Genomic DNA, 20,591 nt, shown 5'->3' on the forward strand with positions numbered 1-20,591 from the left:
ACACGCATATACATATGTGTGTCTGTGGTTATGCATATACATATATGCTTATGTGCACATTCTTAAATAGAAAGAAAAAAATCTTGGAAACTTGCACGCTGTGAGTCAGGCTGGCTTCTCGGTTCCTCTCTGAATGCCACTCCAAGGCCTCTGGTCAAACATCTGCCAAGTTACTGAACCTCCTTGAGCTGTGGTTTCTTTGTATGTGAAACAGGGATAAAAGTGGTACCCGTCACTTAGGGCCGTGGTGCGATTTGAGAGTGCAGGCGCCCAGCTAGCACAGTGCCGGGCACACGGCGGGTCTCCATAGGAGGTGGAAACACAGCACCATCCGTAATGATAGAAATACTGCTTCTCCCTACTGCCGTCTAGAAGCAGAGCCTGAAGCAGAGCCTCTTCCCCTGGTTCTCAGCACAGGGACGTTCCCCCACCGCCCTCCCCGCCTCTCTCACTGGACGGTACCCAGGGAAGAGACAAGAAGCTCGAGGTGATGACAAGTGCCTGCCTTCATGCGGGGAGACAGATTGATGACCGGCCATCAGATAATAATCTCTGTTTCTAAGGCGTCACCCTTGGTGACCAAACATTATTCTCTGTTAATTTGTTTGGAGGTAAATGTCATGTGACATTACAGCTTTAGGATGAAGAGCCAAGACCATAATTCATGGAAGTCACCACACGCGCCCTTGCTGACCAACTGTGGAAAAACAAGGAAGGAAGGAGGGAAGCAAGAAAAACAAGGAGGGCCCCAGAGAAATGCAGAGAGTCAGGATGCACGTCTTTTTCCTAAGCATTCCCAACTGTCACAGGCCGAAGGGTCAGAGGCAGCCGGCTCCCGGGGGAAAGGGCTTTTCCCTTCCTCTCCACCAACATCTCTCCTCAGGAGGAAAAGGGAGGTTTGGGTTTGCAGGGCTGGGAGGCAGGAGTCTGGGGCACTAAATCAATAGCCAGGATTCTTCCGAAGGCGGCTGCTGAAGACCTCTGAGGAGAGTCTCATTTGAGATACTCACAGTATGATTTCCATATTGGAGGCTGGTATTCTTCAGCGTCTAGAATAAAGAGAGAGAAATCAATCCGTCAGCCCGAACGTCAAACTGTCAACATGTGTCTTCTCTGGGGGAACAACAGTCTGTCAGCCGGACCTGCCTTCTGTGGGAGTGGGGGTGGGGGCCTCTCTGCTCATTTACAGGACAGTTCCAGGCCCGAGGGAGGAAGTGTGCACAGCAACTCTCGTGGGCCCAACACCGCTTTCTTCAGGTCACTTACCAGGACACATGACAGAATCGACGGCCTAACCATCATCCTAGAGCCCAGGAAATCACCAAAGACTTTTAAGGCAATTAACTTGATTGTACCCTTCAGTAATCCTTTCAAATGGTATTTACGTAACTTGACATAATAAACATATAATTTGCCTCACAGATTCCAACCAGACCTTTAGCCCATTTATGAAGGATGCAAAGTGGGCGAGGATATAACGTTACATCTGGGAGGTTGTACAAGTCAACCAACCGAACTCCTGAAACCCCAGGCCCGACAACAGACACTGATGATTCCATTGGAATCGCATTATCTCTTTGAATTGACTCCAGTGTGTGACTTAGGAAATTTCCAGAAAACCTCTCAGCAATCAGAAGTGTCAGAGTGAAAGAGTTACAACAAAATGGAGAGGGTGAAATTGTTATTCACAGGTCTAGAAAGCAGACAATGGGAAAAAAATGTGCTTGTTCCGTCAGCTCAACAATCCCAATGTTGACAGCGAAATTTATAACTCCGACGGAGCTGTTAGAGCACTCCCGAGCTCATGGCCCAGGTCTTGGTAAAACAAGCTCTTGCTTAAGGAGCCAGAGGGAAAAATCCTTTTCCCCAAATCACTGAATGTTGAGCTGGGGAAGCCTTAAGAGATCCCTAGTCCAGCACTTTTCCATAAGGAAGCTCTTGTCTTTGTCGTCCTGCGCGCCTGTGGCACCACTCAGCTGTCCTTATGCTGCCCTTGTCCTTGAGTTACTGTCACATCCTACCTTCTTCACACAGAGGAGCAGAATTTTCTCATCCCACACAGTAAGATAGGATGAGAATTTTTCCCCTCCTGAGAAACAAACAGGTTTGTTAAAAAGGAACTCAAATGGCAAACTTCCACCAATCCTACTCAATTCCAGTTGTGTAACTTAAATTCTTTCACAATTATTGACTTGCTCTCTGGGACCCACCCTATCACAGAGGCCCCTAAATGCCTCCTAAGGTAGTTTTATACAAATAAATCTGTATTGTTAGGTTTGCACTGTCAGGGACTGACCTATGGAGAATCAGCCACAGGGGCACACACACAAATGTGGTGTCTGAATAATGGCTTATGCTGTTATTCAAATCTAGTTGGCTGAATAAAAGTGAAACTCTTAACACTTTTGTCAAAGCAGATGACACAATGGTGAGCTTTTAACCAAAACAGGCAGTTGAGTTCATCCTATATGTGACATAAACCAATTATAATGGGTTTATTCGAGTGTTTACTTATAAAGAACATTCGAATAAAATAAATCATGTTGCCGACTTTACGACAAAATTCTAGAACCACCCAGACACTGCGATCTCATCAGAAAAGCCAAGATTTGTATGTTAAAATATTAATGGCACCTTCAAAAGTATTTTTCAAAGATAAAGATACACACACACACACACACACACACACACACACACACACACACACACACACACCAGACTGCATCAAAGTATGAATCCCTGAGAGGTCATCTTCCCAAAGCTGTCTTGTTCTTTGCAGTGAGATTTATTCTACAAGGTAAGTATAGCCCCCACCCCCCATCCAAGAAATGGTTAAGAATATTCAGAACCTAGAGTGCAGCTTTCCACATATTTAAGGAAGTCCCACCCCCCTCCCCAAATAAGTAATCTCCTTAATGCAAGTTTTTAAACATGGTTCAGATGCTCAGCTTGGATCTCCTAAGGTCTTCTTGCTTAAAGTCAGACGTTTGAATTAGATGACTCTCACTGGCCATTTCAGTCTTGTGCTGGGAAAAACCTAGAATTCGGTTTCATCTGACATACTGGCTCCTAACTTTTGACTTTGACTTCAACTTCCCGGCCCATAAACAATTCATCCCTTTCTGGATGCTCCTGGCTGGCAATGTCACATTGAGGGGAAGAAAGCCATCAGCAGAGACAGGAGAGCAGAATGTTCTCTTGCTAAGAATCCTCCCCAGTCTCCCATCTCCACTTGGGATAAAATACAAACATTATACCGTGGCCTCCAAGGCCCCATGTCCTCTGGTCCCTGTCCCCCTCTTGACTCCATTGCAGGCATTGCCCCTACTTTCCAAGCATTATCCAACCACACTGGCCTTTTCCCTCTTCCAAGAACAAGCCATGCTCTTCCAAGCAACCACATAAAAATTCTCATCCAACAGATCATTGCATGACTGACCTGCTCCAGCATGCAGGAATCATCTCAAATGTCACCCACTTCCCAGGGGCCTTCGCTGCCAATCTTGTATAAAGCCATCTTCCCCCAACCCTAGTGACTCTCCTTCAGAGCACTTTCATTACCACCCAAAATTATATACTGAATTGTTGGCTTGTTACTACTGGGCTCATCCCACTATTAGCCAAACTCCACATAAGCAGGAATTTTGCCTAATTCCCTTGAGCCTTATCAGCCCTTAGAATGGTGCCTGGCATATAACATTCATTCAAAAAGCATATGTTAAATAAATGAATGAACTCTCAGGATTCAATTCTTGCCTCTGACAACGGTTGAATAACTTGAAGCAGGTTACTTGACTTTTTTTCTTCTTTTGTCCAGACTCATGACATATGGAAGTTCTTAGGCCAGGGATTGAATCTGAGATGCTGTTGCGACGGCAGCAACACCAGATCATTAACCCACTGCACCACAGCCGAAAATCCTACGTGATTTCTTTTAAGAGCCTCCCAATACTCATCTTTGTAAAAGAGAAAAATAAATGTACCTACCTCATAACTGATCTCTTAGGGTTATAGAACAATTAAATGAGATAGTTCTTGGGACAGTGCTTGGCAAATTGCAGGTTGTCTGTGAAGCCCCACTAATGGCATCATTGTGTTGTTGTCATTGTTACATCACCCTGTCCTGGGTCTTCCCAGATGAGTTGAGGCTCTTGTCTTCTCGCCTTGGCTGCAGCCAGGGACTATCTCTATTCTTATCCCCAAATCTGGAGCCTGTAATTAAGTTCCAGTGCTGTTGTCATGGAAGGTTTTTCTTTCTCATAAAAGAATTCAAAGTGAGAGGCCATTTGTCATGCTTCAGTGGAACAACAATAATTACCTTGGTCTTAGAGTCTCGTTTCACAAGCCACTAAATGCACCGTGAGGAGGCCTTGGTCAAGCAACGAGGCACAACATATTTTTAATATGTTGAAACAAATCTTTAGCTGCCATCAGCACCGTACAACCAGCCCCAATCTCACACAATATTTTTTTTTTTAAAAATCTGCTTTACTCCTGGATAGCCTGACATTGTAGTCTTTCTTAACCTGGAATAGGTTTTCTAGGTCATTTAATTCACCTTCCTCATTTAGCAAATGAGGAAAATGAAACACAGAATGATGAAGTGGCTTCCTCAAGGTCATAAAACAAGTGAGAGGCAGGGGTGAGGCTAGAGTAGGAAACCTGCCTTCCAGCCTCTGACACGCTGCCATCCTTGCCAGGTGGTCCGCCCTGCTTTACATAGACTGATGGCAAGGACAAAACAATTATTATATGACAGATTTTTTTCTGCAATTCTTGTGAAGCTTGGAAGAAAAGATACAATAGAGGAACGAAAAGTCGTCATATGAAAATTGACATCAAGTCAAACGGCAGAACAGTGTTCCATTAATACACATTCCCCATCTAATAAAAGTCCAGAGATGCAAGATACAGGAAGTACTGACAACAAACGCATTATGCTTTGGGAAAGGGTATTATCTTGTTAAACATTTTAGAGAAATGAGTATAATGCAGAAGGAGATGAGAGGAAGTAGAACAGAAGTTCTGTGTTCTAAAAAAAAAAAAACATCTACCATTGAACTCAGATGACAGTTATGCATTTTCCAAAAGGAACAACGAATTATAAGGGTCAAAGAGGCTTAGAAAATAAATGGCTAAAAAATGTTGACTAATATGTATCCAAACTTAAAAAAAAAATGTGTAGCTTTTTGACTCAGCAATTCTATTCATGGGAATTCAGTCCAAGGTAGTAATTGAACACGTATATTCACAGCTGCTCTGTATATAGCAGTGAATCTAACAGCCCAGAAAGAAGGGAGAGGTTAAATTAATTAGCATATACTCTAGCCATGAGAATGATGGTGTGGGTCAGAGCTCCAGGGTCCAGAGCATGGCCTCTAGAGCTAGACTATCTAAGTTCAAAATGGAGCTCTGTCACTCAATAGCTGTGTGACATGAGACAAGTTATCTCATTTCTCTGTGCCTCAGTTTTTCAGTCTATAAAATGGGAGCACTAATACTACCCAACACACAGCATGTTGTGAAGACAGGGTGGGTTGTCTGGCATGCAGGAAACTCTATCTTTGCTGTTATTATTATCTTTCCTTAATGACGCAGAAAAATATTCATGCTACATTGTGCACTAAACAAGGTTACAAAACAATTTAATAATATAACCCCATTTTAAGGGAAAGATAAGTATTTATATACACAGAGATGATTTACAAAGCTATAAACCCCAATTATTAACAGTTGTTATATGATAGTGAAAATATAGACAATTTCTAATTTTCGCTTCTCTTGTTCACCTGCATTTCCTAATACTCTGTTCATATTGCTTGTACGAAAATTAACATGAATGAGAAATAAAGTCACGGAAGTACTAGGTGGTTTATCTTTTTTTTTTAACATGCTGTCTATGTAAATCAACACCCTGAAAATAAAAAAGTAAAAAGGCCCAATAAAAACACTTCCTATAATAACACACACAGCATGCATAGTATTAGTTCAGGAAGAGCCAGGGTAGAGACAAAAGTAAAGAGACCAGAACTTCTGCGATGAAAGGCCATGGCCAATTCCTTCAGCCCTCTTAAAAATTCTGTAAATAAATGTTAATGAGCAAAAAAGCAGCTTGGGAAGCAGATATCTCCGCTCATTACAGAGGGAAGGCAAAGGGAAGAAAGACAGTGATGCTTAGAAAATAATCAAAACCCTACAAAAATAGGTAATAAAACCACTTAAATGAAATAAAGATTGGAACATACAAAACGAAAAGAACAGAAAAAAGAAAAAGCTGGTTTAAGGGGCCTGAAGGTACAGCTTAAAACTTGGAACAAATCTTGAGGAAATCCTGTGTGCTAAAGTAACTAAACCCTGAAAAGACAGCATTGCCATTTGAACTGTAGGGGAAGATGAGGCATTCTGCCAGCAGCGCCTAGAAAGCTCTTCCACGCCTGAGACCAAAAGAGAGGGTGACGGGCTGATGGAGGGCAGATGTCATACAAAGTCACCTTTCTAGATCAAGAGCAGGACAAAAATAATTTAATATCTCCGGTGTTTAAATTTAAAATGCACACCATGGTGAAAAGGGGAAAAAGCTTAACAATTTTAAAAGTATATTTTAGGAGTTCCCATCAAGGCTCAGCGGTTGATGAACCAGATAGCATCCAGGTTCGATTCACACCATGGTGAAAAGGGGAAAAAGCTTAACAATTTAAAAAGTATATTTTAGGAGTTCCCATCAAGGCTCAGCGGTTGATGAACCAGACTAGCATCCAGGTTCGATTCCTGGCCTCGCTCAATGGGTTGGGGATCCGGCATTGCCGTGAGCAGTGGTGTAGGTCACAGATTCGGCTCAGATCTGGCGTTGCTGTGGCTGTGGTGTAGGCCGGCAGCTACAGGTCCGATTAGACATTTAGCCTGGGAACCTCCATATGCCATGGGTGCATCCCTAAAAAAACTAAATAAAAAATAAATTAATCAATCAATAAATCAATAAAAAGTATATTTTAGGAAGTCCCTAACCTCAGAAAAAAGCACCATAAATAGATTTATGTGAATCCTTCTAGGTTTTTGCCCTATAAACGGCTAGAATAAAAACGTACAGAAATGGCCCCATGTCCTGGACAGTGTTCTGTGACTCTTTTTTAACTTACTGATATTTCCTGGGCTTTTTTCCATGTCGGTACCCATAGATCTGTGACTTGGTCTTCCATCGCACTTGTATATCCAAAGGCATTTAATCCATTTATGTAATTGTTTCTAGCTGACAGACACAAGCCATTTTCAATTTTTTGAAACAATGCTGTAGTGATCTATGCATAGTTTAGGTTCTGGGAAGTTGAACTGATGGTTGAAAGGTCTGAGCTTTTTTTACATTTTCAAAGCTACTGCGAAAATGGCCTTCAGAAAGATGTGTCAATTGGGGAGTTCCCTTTGTGGCTCAGTGGAAACGAACCTGACTAGAATCTATGAAGATTCAGGTTTGAGCCCTGGTCCCATTCAGTGGGTTAAGGATTCAATGTTGCCCTGAGCTGTGGTTTGTGTCAAAGATACATCTCCGGATGCTGAGTTGCTGTGGTTGTGGCGTAGACCGGCAGCTGTAGCTCTGATTTGACCCCTAGCCTGGGAACGAACAAATGCCTTGGATGTGGCCCTAAAAAAAAGAAGAAGAAGAAGAAAGAAAGAAAAAGAAAGACGTATCAACTGTAACTCTGGACAATGTGTGAAACAATGGCTGCTTCCCCACACCCTCACCAAACAATGGTTATTATCAATATACGTTTGAATTTTTTTATGGCCACACCTGCAGAATATGGAAGTCCCTGGGCTAGGGGTCGAATTGGAGCTGCAGCCTAAGCTTACAAACAGCCACAGCAATGCAAGATTGAGCCGCATCTGCAACCTACCCCATAGCTTGTGGCAATGCCGGATCCTTAACTCACTGAATGGGGCCAGGGATCAAATCTGCATCCTCACAGAGACAAGGCAGGTCCTTAACCGACAGAGCCACAACAGGAACTCGTATGTTTTAGTTTTTGATGCCTTTAAGACTCAATTCGAAAAATACACAAATGAAACTGGGTATATACATTTGCAGGGAAGCAAAAGGCAGCACAAAAATGCTCCTGGGAATGAACCTGCGGAAACATATGGTCAAGGTGTAAGGTGAAAATATGGTGATCCCACACGTTTTGGTGGCTGCAGCTGGAAGGCTATGTTCTTCCTAGCATTTTCAGCTCCAGAAATATGTTGACTTGATGGAATCACCTGAGGAGCAAGTGTAAAGGAATTTGGGGACTGATTAATGAAGAAAAATTAGAGGGCGCCATGTGCTACGCTCGGGTAAGTGACAGCAAAAGAGGAAACACCTGTAAACATCAGGCAGCACCGGATTCCTTCACTTGGCTCAGTGGAGGATGGCTAGACCCACAGAAAAACACAGGCAGGGCTGTGGAAAATAAGAGTGAAAGATTCACCAGTTTCGAGAATAATCTACCAAGGTAGCTGGAGATGACCCATCCTTAAGAATATTTCAAACAAAGCTGCCAATGTCCCATAGGGAGATCATTTGGGAACAGAGGTGGAAGAATTGGGTCCCTCCCTCTGCCACCCCCTTTCCTAGAAGAGCCAGGGCTCTGCTGTCACTTTTGATTTATTGATGCACACATTTGCAAATGGGCTGCAGTACAGGGGCTGTTTCCAGGGAAGTTGGGTGGAAACAGGTTTTTCAATCAGCCATGGGACAGCCTCACGATGAGATGACAGTTCAGAATTTGTTGAATGATTAGCTTAATGGGCCCAGAATGAGTTGGGATCCGAATGAATGCACGCTATGTTTGTGTACACGCTGCAATATGTCCTACACACACACACACGCACACGCACACACACACACTGCCTAAGCTTGGGTCTTCAGAAGTGTGTGAGGGGCCCGAATGTGTTTCTGCATCCTCACAGAGATGCAGTTATGGTCTTATCAGGCCATTCTAGCCAAACAGTGCCACACCTGAGGGATGAAATCCCCAGAGATCATCTTAACCACCTCAGAACCTTGAGAAGTGAAGGTGGTTACAGAGCTTCCTTGCTGTCACATTGGCTAAGAGATGCAATAATGTGTTCCACTGCTTGTCCCCTATACAGAGCCCTGGCATTCCTCTGAGAAACTGGACTTCCATGTACTATCTTAGAACACGGCTGCTTGGGAATGACGGCCTGGTATGCATCTGATGGTCAGTCTTATTCTAGGGCTTTCTGTAACGGATGTAGTCCTACTTACAGAGAAAAGGCTAAAGGCTAGGGCCCAAGACCAAAGCTAAGCTGAGATTTTTGAAGGTGACAAAGTCATCCATGGAGGGCCTGGAACTGGAGTTTGTGGTCACTAGAGGGCACTGGGGCCACACGGAGCTTCTGTCTGGGCCATTTATTCTGTTTGTAGAGGCTCGATGAGATGCTTACGTTCAACAGGTATGTACTGAGGAAACACAATAAGCCAGGCCCAGGGAAGGCCTCGGTGAACAGGCAGGTAGGGCTGCATGCTCTTCATGATCTGGCCCTGGCCACCTCTCCCTGGTCATCTCATCTGTCTCCTCTCTTGCCCACTGGAACTCGGCCACTCTGGCTTTTCTTTGCATCCTGAATATCCATCAAGATCATTCTCGTCTTAGAGATGTTACTCAGGCTCTTCCTTTTGATTTCATGTGATTGGCTTCATTTAAACCTGCATCCCAGCTTACATTTTTTGGCTCCTCAAAGACATCTTCCTGGACCATCCCATCTAAAGCTGTGTCTCAGATACCTTTTTAAACTCTTTGCAGAGCCTTTGAATTTTTGCAAACTATGTGCGTATATATTTCTTTGTTTATGTGTTATCATCTCAGGTTAGACAGACAGCACTGGAAGAGCAAGAAACTCATTTACCTTGTTCTCTGATGTCTGGGTCACCCTTGGCCTGATGGATAGCTTGGATGAATTAAAAAAAGGCACCCCTCTCAGGTACGTACTTGGCTTGGCCACTGGACAGCAGCTGTGTCTGAAGAAGGTGCTTCCCTGAGCCCCAAGTCAGGCCTGGTGAGGGGAGTCCAGGCTGAGTTCAGCCCCCATTCATCCCTTTGACTGGGCACAAACAGCACGACTAAAATGGCCCTGACTGTTGTATCCTAGGATATAGTAGGTGCTCAATAAACCATTGGCTAAGTGACAGATAAACTTATTTCATGACTCAACATAGGCATTCCTGTTGAGGGAAATAAACAAATAAGGAGGCAATCGAATAGTTCAGGATCTATAAGAAAAGAGTCAAGCAGAACTTCCCAACCTTTGGAAGGCTGAATGGGACCTGGGCCAGTTACCTCTGGCCTTGAGTATCTCTGTCCAGGGCTCCCTCAAGAATTGTCCCAGGGAGTTCCCTTCATGGCTCAGTGGTTAATGAACACAACTAGAATCCATGAGGATCCGGGTTTGATCCCTGGCCTTGCTCAGTGGGTTAAGGATCCGGTGTTGCCATAGCTATGGGGTAGGTCACAGATGCAGCTCGAATCTGGCATTGCTGTGGCTGTGGCGTAGGTCAGTGGCTACAGCTCCAATTCGGCCCCTAGCCTGGGAACTTCTAAATACTGCAGGTGCAGCCCTAAAAAATGAAAAAAAAAATTTGTCCCAGAAAAATTACAGGCTAAGAGCAAGGTCTAGTGTCCCCAAAGAGAGAAGCATAAGTAACTTCCAGTCCCACTGAACATTAAGCCCAGTCCAAGAGGTACTATTACCCAGATGCCTACTTACAGCAGCCCAGGGCAAGGAGTGCCTTTGTGGACAGTTGGGCTCCCTGATCATGACGTAGCAGACCAAGCTGTGGCCTGTTAGGACCAGAGGCAAGACAGAACGTGGCACTTAGGGCTAGGAGGGGTTCAGACTGCTGGCTGAAACACAGAGATAATAGGGGTGTGTGTGTGTGTGTGTGTGTGTGTGTGTGTGTAGGCTTCAGAATGGCTAGGAATTAAATTAGAGAGGCCAGTAGAGACCAGAAAATTAAAGGTTTTTAAACTACACTATGGGCTTACTTTTGCTCTAGAAGGGAGGGAAATATGAGCAAAGAGAACACAGCATCCAGTTTGTATTTTGGAACGATCACCCCAATTGCAGTGCGAGATTGGACTGGAAGCAGAGAAGATGGGAGGGAGGGAAGAGAGGGCGTGGGTGGGGACCAGTCAGGGAGCTAGGTGACACAAATGCTTGGACCTTGAATGGGGGCAACAGAGACAGAGAAAATGGGGTGGGTTTAGAAGATGCTGAGAAGTCAGAATCTACTGGACTTGGTGATAAACTGAATCTAAACAGAGAGGAGAGGAGGAAAAATGACTTCTGGCTTGGGTAGAAGAAGATGAATCGTTTTTGGCAGAAATGACTGGGTGGGTAAAGATACCATCCATGGAAATAGAGCAGACCAGAGGAGAAGCAGGTATGGCAGATGGTGAGGCCCTCGGCTTTTCCCTGTTGGAAAGAGACATCTAGGGGGCAGCCCAGTGAACATTTCTAAGGGGCCTGGAGTTCAGAAGAGAGATCTGGGTGGAAGATCTAGAAATGGAAGCCCCAGCACCCAGATGGTGATGGCAGCCTGAGAGGGAGCTGACACCACGGAGGATGGGTATGTGGAGGAAGGGAAGAAGGCCTTTGACAGAAGCCCTGAGAAGCGTCAGCGTTTAAGGGATGAAGAGAAGAGAGAAGTTGACACCAGAGAGATAAGAGAGAAACCATGAGATGGGGTGACATGAAAAGCAACAAGAACGATTTTTAAATGGGGAAGTGGTCAACTGTATCAGAAGCTGTTCCCATGAGATACATATGAGGGGGACCCATGGCTTTAGCAACAAGGGCTTGTGATATAGGTGTGTGTGTGTGTGTGTGTGTGTGTGTGTGTGTAGGCTTCAGAATGGTTAGGAATGAGGGGGACCCATGGCTTTAGCAACAAGGGCTTGTGATATAGGGGTGTGTGTGTATGCAGGCTTCAGAATGGCTATGACCTTGTGGTGGAGGGTGTACAGATGCCACAGTTAAGTACGATGAAGGGTGAAGAGACGTTGAGAAAACAGACCTTGAGAGTACAAACAACTCCCAGGGGAGGTGTGGCAGTGACACGGAGGCAACCATCTCTTTCCAGTAAAGGCGGGTGAGGATCCAGAGGGATAAAAGACATAGGAGTTCATTCGAATGCCGCTGTAACTTCCTTTGGCCAGAATTCCTGTCTGTGTCTCTGGTCTTTTTTTTCTCCAGGTCCTTCTCCTGTTTCCTGGCCCTAAGTGTCTACACCAGGTAGGTTCCTCCCAGCACGATGGTGCTGCTTTCCTGATGGATAATTTCCTCCTTTATAGTTCACACACTTCCTCCTCTGCTATTTCTTTAGAGACAACCCCGCTCGCCGTTCAGCCTGGAAGCCCTGCTTCTCTCCCACCACCCCTCACATTCTCCCTTCCAGCATTTGCCTGCCTCCTTACAAATTCTTTTCATCAGAGGAATGTTTTCCTGGCTCTCCTCCAGAAACCCTTTTGGGCATTCATTTACTCATCCAACAAATATTTACCTTGAGCTTACAGCCTACTTGGCACAAAATATTGCATCAGGCACTGATGTAGATATAAAAGCAGGATGCAGAATCTGATCACAAGAAATCAGGAGATGAAATAAAGACATCAGCTCATTCCTTCATTCAACAAGCACCACCTGCTGGGCACCCAGCTCCTGGCCACATGTCACCAAAACATAAAGTGGCAAGTGGCACATGATATAGTAAGGTTAGACCAAAAAGTGCTGTTAAAAGGAAAAAGAGGCGTTCCCATGGTGACACAGCGGAAAGGAACCCAACCAGCATCCATGAGGATGCAGGTTCAGTCCCTGGCCTTGCTTGGTGGGTTAAGGATCTGGCATTGCTGTGGTGTAGGCTGGCAGCTGAAGCTCCAATTCAACTCCTAGCCTGGGAACTTCCATATGCTGCCTCAACATCAGGGGACTTCACGTATATTATCACACAGGCTCTTCAGGCAGCACCATGAGGTGGGTAGTATTAGCCCATTTCACAGATATGGAACCTGAGGGCCAACAGGGATAGTACCTTACCCAAAGCTGATCAACTCCCTTGTACCCCATCAAAATAATGCCATGTACGTACACCACAGTCATCTTGGGAAGGCCGCCCTATCGGATTTGATCACAAGCATTGAATGCATTTGCTTCACCATGTTAAAGCTGCTTACTCAGATCTAAGATTGTGTTAATTCCATCTTCACCTCTCACCACCCTAAACCTCACTTATTACCATAAAGCTAAGTAAAAATTGATGAGGCCCAGTCTGGTTTAGTGGGGGGGGGGGTTGGAGCTGGCTCTCATATGTGAAGCCTCCTAAAAACCAGAGCCTCGAGTTTTGCTTTTCTCCTGGGTTTCAGTGCTCTGTGGTTTCTTATCAACTTGCTTTAAAAATAACCCCTCACAGAGTAAATTCGTCTAGAGAGCTCACCAACACACACACTAGCACCACTGCAGACAGCTCACCCACCACACCACAAAGCCAGCAAAAACAGCACAGGAAGCGCAACAGCGATGCACAGGAAGGAGACACGGGGCAAAGGGACCCTTCTTGAAGAGCTACAAGATGCAGCTTTAAAGCTCACGTTCCTCTTGGCAGGCATTAGTGTGTATTTATGCCTTGGATGCCGTGTGCATGAACGAGTGTATGCAGGAAGGAGAGCCTTCCTGTCACCCTGCGAGGGTGGATGACAGCATCTGCAGGCCTATAATTAAAGGGTTAAGAATAAGGCAAACAACAAGGCGGCTGATGATTTCTGGAAGAGAAAGTATTTACATTATATAACCCAGCAAGAAGAATAGGCCTCCCTCCCAGTCCCCCGCTGTTATCTTAGTGTCGCCTGTCTTCACGGCACTTGGGACAGCTGTCCCGCGTGCTGGCGGGAGAGTCACATCCTCTTGCTGTTTGCACAGTGGTGCATTTGTCTTCCTAATCGCAGTATGTGAAAGTTCCTGCTTCCACGACCAGCATCAGAAACCAAATATTAAAACAAATCTTTCCTTAATATCAGCCTCCTGTCTGAAGCTGTTTGTACTTGTAACCTCTGTTTATCTATTTCCAGCGGCACTGTCGGAAGGAGGGATTGTGTATTTACACACCTGTGCCTTTAGAAAAGATCATTTGTCAATTTCCTCATTTGTCCAGATAACAAATATTTACCCCGTCACTCTATTCCTGAACGCAGGCTAGACAGCAGGCACACAGAGATGGATAAGAAAGTTCTTTCCCTGAGGCAGCTCCCACTTTCCAGAGGGAATATAATTAAATGGTGCCTATGGGAGGGGCATCCAAAGGCTCCTGGGGGGGGGGGTGAGTGGGAAGGACAAGGAAGACTTCGCAGAGGAGATGGACATGGGGGCTGGGCGGTGAAGGATGAGTAGGAGTTTGCTGGGCTCTGCGTTATGAGGAGGGGAGCAAGGTGGAGGTAAAAGGGAAGACTGGGACACAGGTTTCACTCGAAGCCTCCCGAGAAGCGAGGAGAGGTCTTGGTTCACAGCTGGAGCGTATCTGACAAGGGAGTGCTTTCTCACAAAGCATTCTTTCCACTGGGAGTTTGTGCCTTAACAAAGCCATCCTTCCCTGCCTGTAAGGAATGCACAGCAAGTACAAGGGGGACCCGTGGACTTTGCATGCAAGAACCGCTTGCATCCTGACAAGGAGCAAGGAGGGGGTCTCAGGGAAATTCCTCAAGGGCAACCTACTGTCTCACCGCCCCTTCTAGGCACGTGGGTATTAACGCTTGCTGGTCAGAGCGGAGCCTCCCCTGTGATTACTCCCGGTGAGTGTCCTGTGGCTTCTGGTGGAATGGAAGTGAGAGGTAAATCGAGTGCACAGCCACCCCAGTGTCCCCAAAACCCAGTGCTCCCCTGCAGCTTTACTCTCTTCAGCGCCTCCCATATAGCAGAGTTTTGAACACACCAAGTGCTCAGTAAATGCTGGTTGATTGACCAACTGAAAGACCACTCTCAGAGTAGAAGCAAAAGGTCAGCATCTCCTTAGGAATGTCTATGGCACCCATCAATACTGCATTTTCAGGAAGGGCCGGGTTTGAGGCAAATCACGTTCACTGCTCCCAGTGTCCGCGGGGCCAGTCCCAAGCTGGCTGATGGGATTAAAAAGGAAGAGAACAGCTGAGCATATTGGAAGTCTCCTCCAGCCAGAATGTGCAGCGTGCCCCACCTGACTCATGCAAACTCTGATACAGACTAATCAATAGCCAGTGCGGCCAGGACTTGGCTGTGACAACTCAACAACTAGAAAAGGAAAAAGCAAAGAAAGCAGCCAGGAATGATTAGATCTGGGGCCTGTAAATAATACAGTGAAAGGTCCTTTGTCTCAAGGATCCGAGTCCAAGCACTTGGTGGGAGCTTCCCATGTCCAGGGCTTCATATCCTCTGGCAGGAAGTGGGTGTTCCCCTGGGCACTAAGAAACTACTTCTACTGAACCAATAATAATTTGCTGGGTCAAGAGGCTCAGCCTTCAGCAGGAGCTGTTTGTAGGTTTTTCATATGCACCCTTTAGTTGTTTAGGTTTTGTTTGTTACATTGTAATAAGCTTTCTTTGAGGAGCCGCCATAGGACAGATGATGCTATAGGGACTCCATTGTTTCACTCCTGTGAGCACCACGGCACTGAATAGATGGTTCTGGAAAGAAGGTATATTCTGATCTTGACTACCACTAAGATTTTTACTATGGAATTTGAGATGTCTTTCTAAATGCATTTATATCACCAATATTTTCAATGGTGAATGTATCCACTGATTAAAAGAACTCATCTCTTACACATAGTGAATGACTCAGGTATCCGTAATAAGGGGTTCGCAGTTGCTCTCTTCCGATGCATGAGCTTCCTATATATATACCCTGCATTTGACGTTCTCACTCCAATCTAGTCCTTTAACCCTAATTCTTACACTTAGGGGACAGACAGGTGACAAGCATGGAATCTGATAGACATTTTCTAAATAGAATTTCTTTTTAAATAGAATAATAGGAAGAATGCTTCTAGTTCCTCACCCTTGTAGCTTTGTGATGTTACATTTGTCACAACTCTATCAGCCAAAATTTTCTTTTTTTTCTTTTTGTCTTTTTTTTTAGGGCCACACCCACCCACAGCACACGGAGGTTCATGTGGAGGGGTCGAGTCAGAGCTGTAGATGCCGGCTCACACCACAGCTCACAGCAACGCGGGATCTTTAACCCACTGAGCGAGGCTAGGGATCCAACCTGCGTCTTCATGGATGCTAGTCAGATTTGCTTCCACTGAGCCATGACGGGAACTCCTATCAGCCAAAATTTTCTACACTCACCTCATATGGTGAAACAGTAACCATGAGATTGACTTTATGTATCACATGGCTTTTTAGCTATATTTTAATCTTCTTTAATAGCAGGGTGGTCAGATCTACTGGTTGTCAAAGGCCAGGTAATTTTCAAAATGTCAGGGGCTGCCAACCCCATAGCACAGTGCATTTTTTTTTTGTCATCTGGTCCTTTCTCACTAGCTCACACACTCATCTCGCCCATGACTCTTATCCATTACCCCTGAAAATCCAGAGATTACCGCCACAAAAGGCATTGCCTCTGCTGCTACGGGGTCATTGGTGGGTTGAAGAGATGGGGCTGGGGTGGGAGGGCAGTGCCTACATTGGAAACTCAGAAGGAAATCCAGGGCTGGAGAAGAAATTAGCCAGGAAAATGCTAGCGGTAGGAATGGAGCATGTTCAATATGAAACCATGCCATGATTTCATGAATTTAATGCAGAATTTTGCCCCTAATTCCCAAGGCTGCCAGTGTTTTTATGTTCATCCAACTTGCCTCCAGTTTTTATTTTTAAAACTACACACATATAAGGGAAAGTCAGCTAACTTGGAGGATTCAACTCCATCTTCGGCTTCTTTTGTTGGATCCCTTTTCCTTAAAAGACTACAATTTCTTCTGGATTTGCTTTTAGCTGAGTGTATCTCTCCCACGAGTGATGGTTTTCTGGAGTTCCCATTGTGGCTCAGCGGAAATGAATCGGACTGGCATCCATGAGGACGCAGGTTCGATCCCTGGCCTCTCTCAGTGGGTTAGGGATCCGGTGTTGCTGTGAGCTGTGGTTAGGTCACAGATGCAGCTCAGATCTGGCATTGCTGTGGCGTAGGCCAGTGGCTACAGCTCCAATTCGACCCCTAGCCTGGGAACCCCCACAGATGTGGCCCTAAAATCCATGAGGCAGTGGTGGCCATGGGCTCAGAAAAGGGTTGGGTCAAGAGCTGGTATGGGATACAGTGAAGAATGTGGTCACACAGCCTGAGTGTGCCTCCCTCATTTTGCATTTGCTCTGCATATGTCCACCAAGCCCAGACCTGGTGGGAACCCATCACACATGCTTCTTTAGTTAGTTTCTCTGCTTCTTGCCTCTAAGCCCACAGGCTACCACCATCTGAGAGACAAGCAAGGCCTTCACTCAGCACTAAGAAGGGGAGAGAGAGTGGGTGTTTCTCAGCTGATTGCAGCCCATGCTCCCTTGCAATAAGCGTAAAGACCTTATCCTCACCCACATTCTGACTGCATTCTGGTGCAGAAGGAAGGACATCTTCCAGGACAGGACCACAAGCCAAGACTGAGCCTTCCTCTCTGTAATTTCCTTTTTTTTCTTTCCTTCTGCTTCTTAGGCCCACACCCACGGCATATGGAAGTTCCCAGGCGAGAGGCTGAATCAGAGCTGCAGCTGCCGGCCTACACCACAGCCACAGCAACGCAGGATCCGAGCTGTGTCTGGGACCTACAACGCCGCTCACAGCAATGCCGGATCCTTAACCCATTAAGCAAGGCCAGAGATTGACCCTGCATCCTCACGGAGACTACTCAGGTTTGTTGACACTGAGCCACGACAGGAACTCCCTGTAATTTGGATTAGAGTTAGCAGCTGTATTTCCTTAGTGCTGACCAAGAATCTTACAACCATCTTTTCATGTCAGCCTACCCACAGGTAGGTATGACCATTCTCTCTTTTTCTTTTTTTTTTGGCGGGGGGGGGGGGGGCCTGGACCACAGCATGTGGAAGTTCCTGGGCCAGGGACTGAACCTAAGCCATAGCAGTGACCTGAGCCGCTGCAGCGACAATGCCAGATCTTTAGCCCACTGCTCCACAAAAGAACGCCTACCTCTAATTTTAAAATGTGCGAAAAGAGGGAGTTTCCTGGTGGCCTCATGGTGAACGATCCAGCATTGTCGCTGATGTGGCTGATGTCTCTGCTGGGGCATGGGTTCGATCCCTGGCCCGGGAACTTCCACATGTCCTGAGAACAGTGAGGAGGGAAAAAAAAAAAGGTGCAAAAATTTCAGAGCGAAATTGGCCTCAGACAGCCCAGTTGGTAAGAGGTCAAGCTGGGGACACACCTGAATCGTCTCACCACAGGGGAGGTTCGTAACCACCACCCCATGTGGCTGTTTATTTTCTCCTTTTTATGGAGGTACATCAGAATGTACTATTCATGATGCTTTTCAGATCATACAAGCCACCTCTCCCCTCCCTGATTCTGATTTCATCTATCCCTTGCACCTCCTATCCCGAAGCCAATCCAGTGAAAAATCACGGTGTGGGTGACCCTGAGTGTGAAGGGAAGAATTGACTCCCTGATAAGAGTGCTCTCTGCCTCTCCCAGGGGTGTATGGGGAGGGGGGGCAGGGAGGTGATTAACATCTAAGAAACTGTACTCCTTCCTCTGGCTTCCGACTGGGTTCAGCCAATGGGAAGCTCAGGCAGGAAACAGGAGGGATGGGGAGAGAGATCCTGGGGTATTTATTCCTGCTCTGGGGCTGCTCTGGGGCTGCCGTGGATGGCCCTCACAACTGCCACGTCCTGGCTCCTCTCCTGTGGCTCTTGCTGCCCCCAGGCTCCAGGAGTAACCCAGTTTTCTCCTGGGGCCCCTTCAGGCCTGGGAGTGGTCGTGGCTTCCTGCTCCGGGCAACCCCTGGAGGCTGGAGCATCCCTGGCTGCCGTGGCCTGCCTAGGCCTCTATAAATAAGCCCCTACATTAACTTCAGAACCCCTCTGGGTGTGCCTTCCTTCCGCCCCTGCCAGGACCCTGACAGAGACCCCTTAGCCTCCCCGAGACCACAGGAAAGGAGAAAGGGCCTAAAACAAGACCTGATCAGGACAGAGGTCATTTACTTTTGGAGCGACTTTGAACTCACTTTTTATAAACTGGAGTCAAATACGTTGCCCCAAGGTGAGGAGGGGAGCCTGGGTATCCTTCCAGCTGCCCTGGCTCTGCCTCTGCGACACACACACAGGGAGACTTTCAAGCCCACAAGCCCACACAGCAAATCTGCTTCCAACTGCAGTGTTTAAATGGTGGGTTAAATTTGGAAAATGAATAAACATTTACCCTCACCACGAACGGCATAATTTCACATCTATAACGAACTTCCCAGGCTATACCATGCCCTGCTTCTACATCAGCTCCATGCAAGGAAGCTCTCATTTGAGCCCTGGGCTTTTCTAAAAATAAAAATGATAACGACATCACCAGCGTTCCCCCCTTTTACTCTCTGGTGATGTATTTTGAGCCCAAGCAAGGCCTCCAAATTTAGTGGGTTCTTTTCCTTTTCTTCATATGATGTGCATGCCACAAAACCTGCAATTATGGCGTTTCTAAGAATTTAAATGATAGGCCCTAGATACTAACTCGATTTCTCTGTTTTTCATGCACACAGACGCGCACACACGTACCACATCCAAGAACGTGAGTCTGTCTCTTGAATGTCCATCAGTGACCAAAATTAAATGCCAAAAACAGGTTTCAAAAGGCCAACGTCATTAACCCTATATTAATTGTAATAAATAAATATCCATCTAAGAGAAGCACTCTCTCTTTCTTCTGTCCTCCAAATCATGGAAGAGTCTCCAAGCCCTAACAATTCCCAATTATGCTCATGCAGAAATGCCTCCATCTGACCCCTGGCACAGGAACGAAGTTTATCCAATGGAGGAACATTGCTTTGAATCCCACTTATTAGGTGTGAGACCCAAACCACTCTATCCCTCCAGAGCCCAGGACTAAAAAACTTGACTGCAGACCCCTGTGCCAAAGAAGGCCGGGGTCATTTGAGAGACTGTTAAACACATTACATTTCAAGTTGGCTTTATGACAGTAAAATAGAATGAGGTTGGAGTTCCCATCGTGGCTCACTGGAAATGAATCTGACTAGTATCCATGAAGACGCAGGTTCGATCCCTGGCTTTGCTCAGTGGGTTAAGGATCCAGTGTTGCCGTGAGCTGTGGTGTAGGTTGAAGACGCGGCTCAGATCTGACCTTGCTGTGTATAAGAAGTGGGTCAGATGTCAGATGCGATTAAATACATAAATCTTGTTACAACTGCCTAGCCTAACAATTTACTGATTTAGCCACTTTGAGAAAAAAATCTGAAAGGATTTAGATTTAGATGCTTACCTTCAAGGAGTTTATAATCTGGTCAGGTTAGGATATAAAAAAAGAACTGAAAAGTAGACACGAAAAGATGGAAAATGAATAGTCCAGACAGT

The 20,591-nt window shown here is 45.9% G+C and overlaps 1 protein-coding gene across 2 annotated transcripts in view; it reads right to left on the reverse strand.

Annotated features, from left to right (window-relative positions):
* The window catches only part of CHN2 (chimerin 2), a 294,785-nt gene that overhangs the window by 152,996 nt on the left and 121,198 nt on the right, over positions 1 to 20,591 (reverse strand). For both annotated transcript variants that reach the window (XM_047763711.1, XM_047763712.1), the window contains exon 2: positions 1,011 to 1,049. In XM_047763711.1, coding sequence (XP_047619667.1) covers positions 1,011 to 1,049 — 39 coding nt within the window. The remainder of the gene's footprint in view (positions 1 to 1,010; positions 1,050 to 20,591) is intronic.

Source organism: Phacochoerus africanus, chromosome 16 (assembly GCF_016906955.1).
Source record: "Phacochoerus africanus isolate WHEZ1 chromosome 16, ROS_Pafr_v1, whole genome shotgun sequence".
NCBI lineage: Eukaryota > Metazoa > Chordata > Mammalia > Artiodactyla > Suidae > Phacochoerus > Phacochoerus africanus.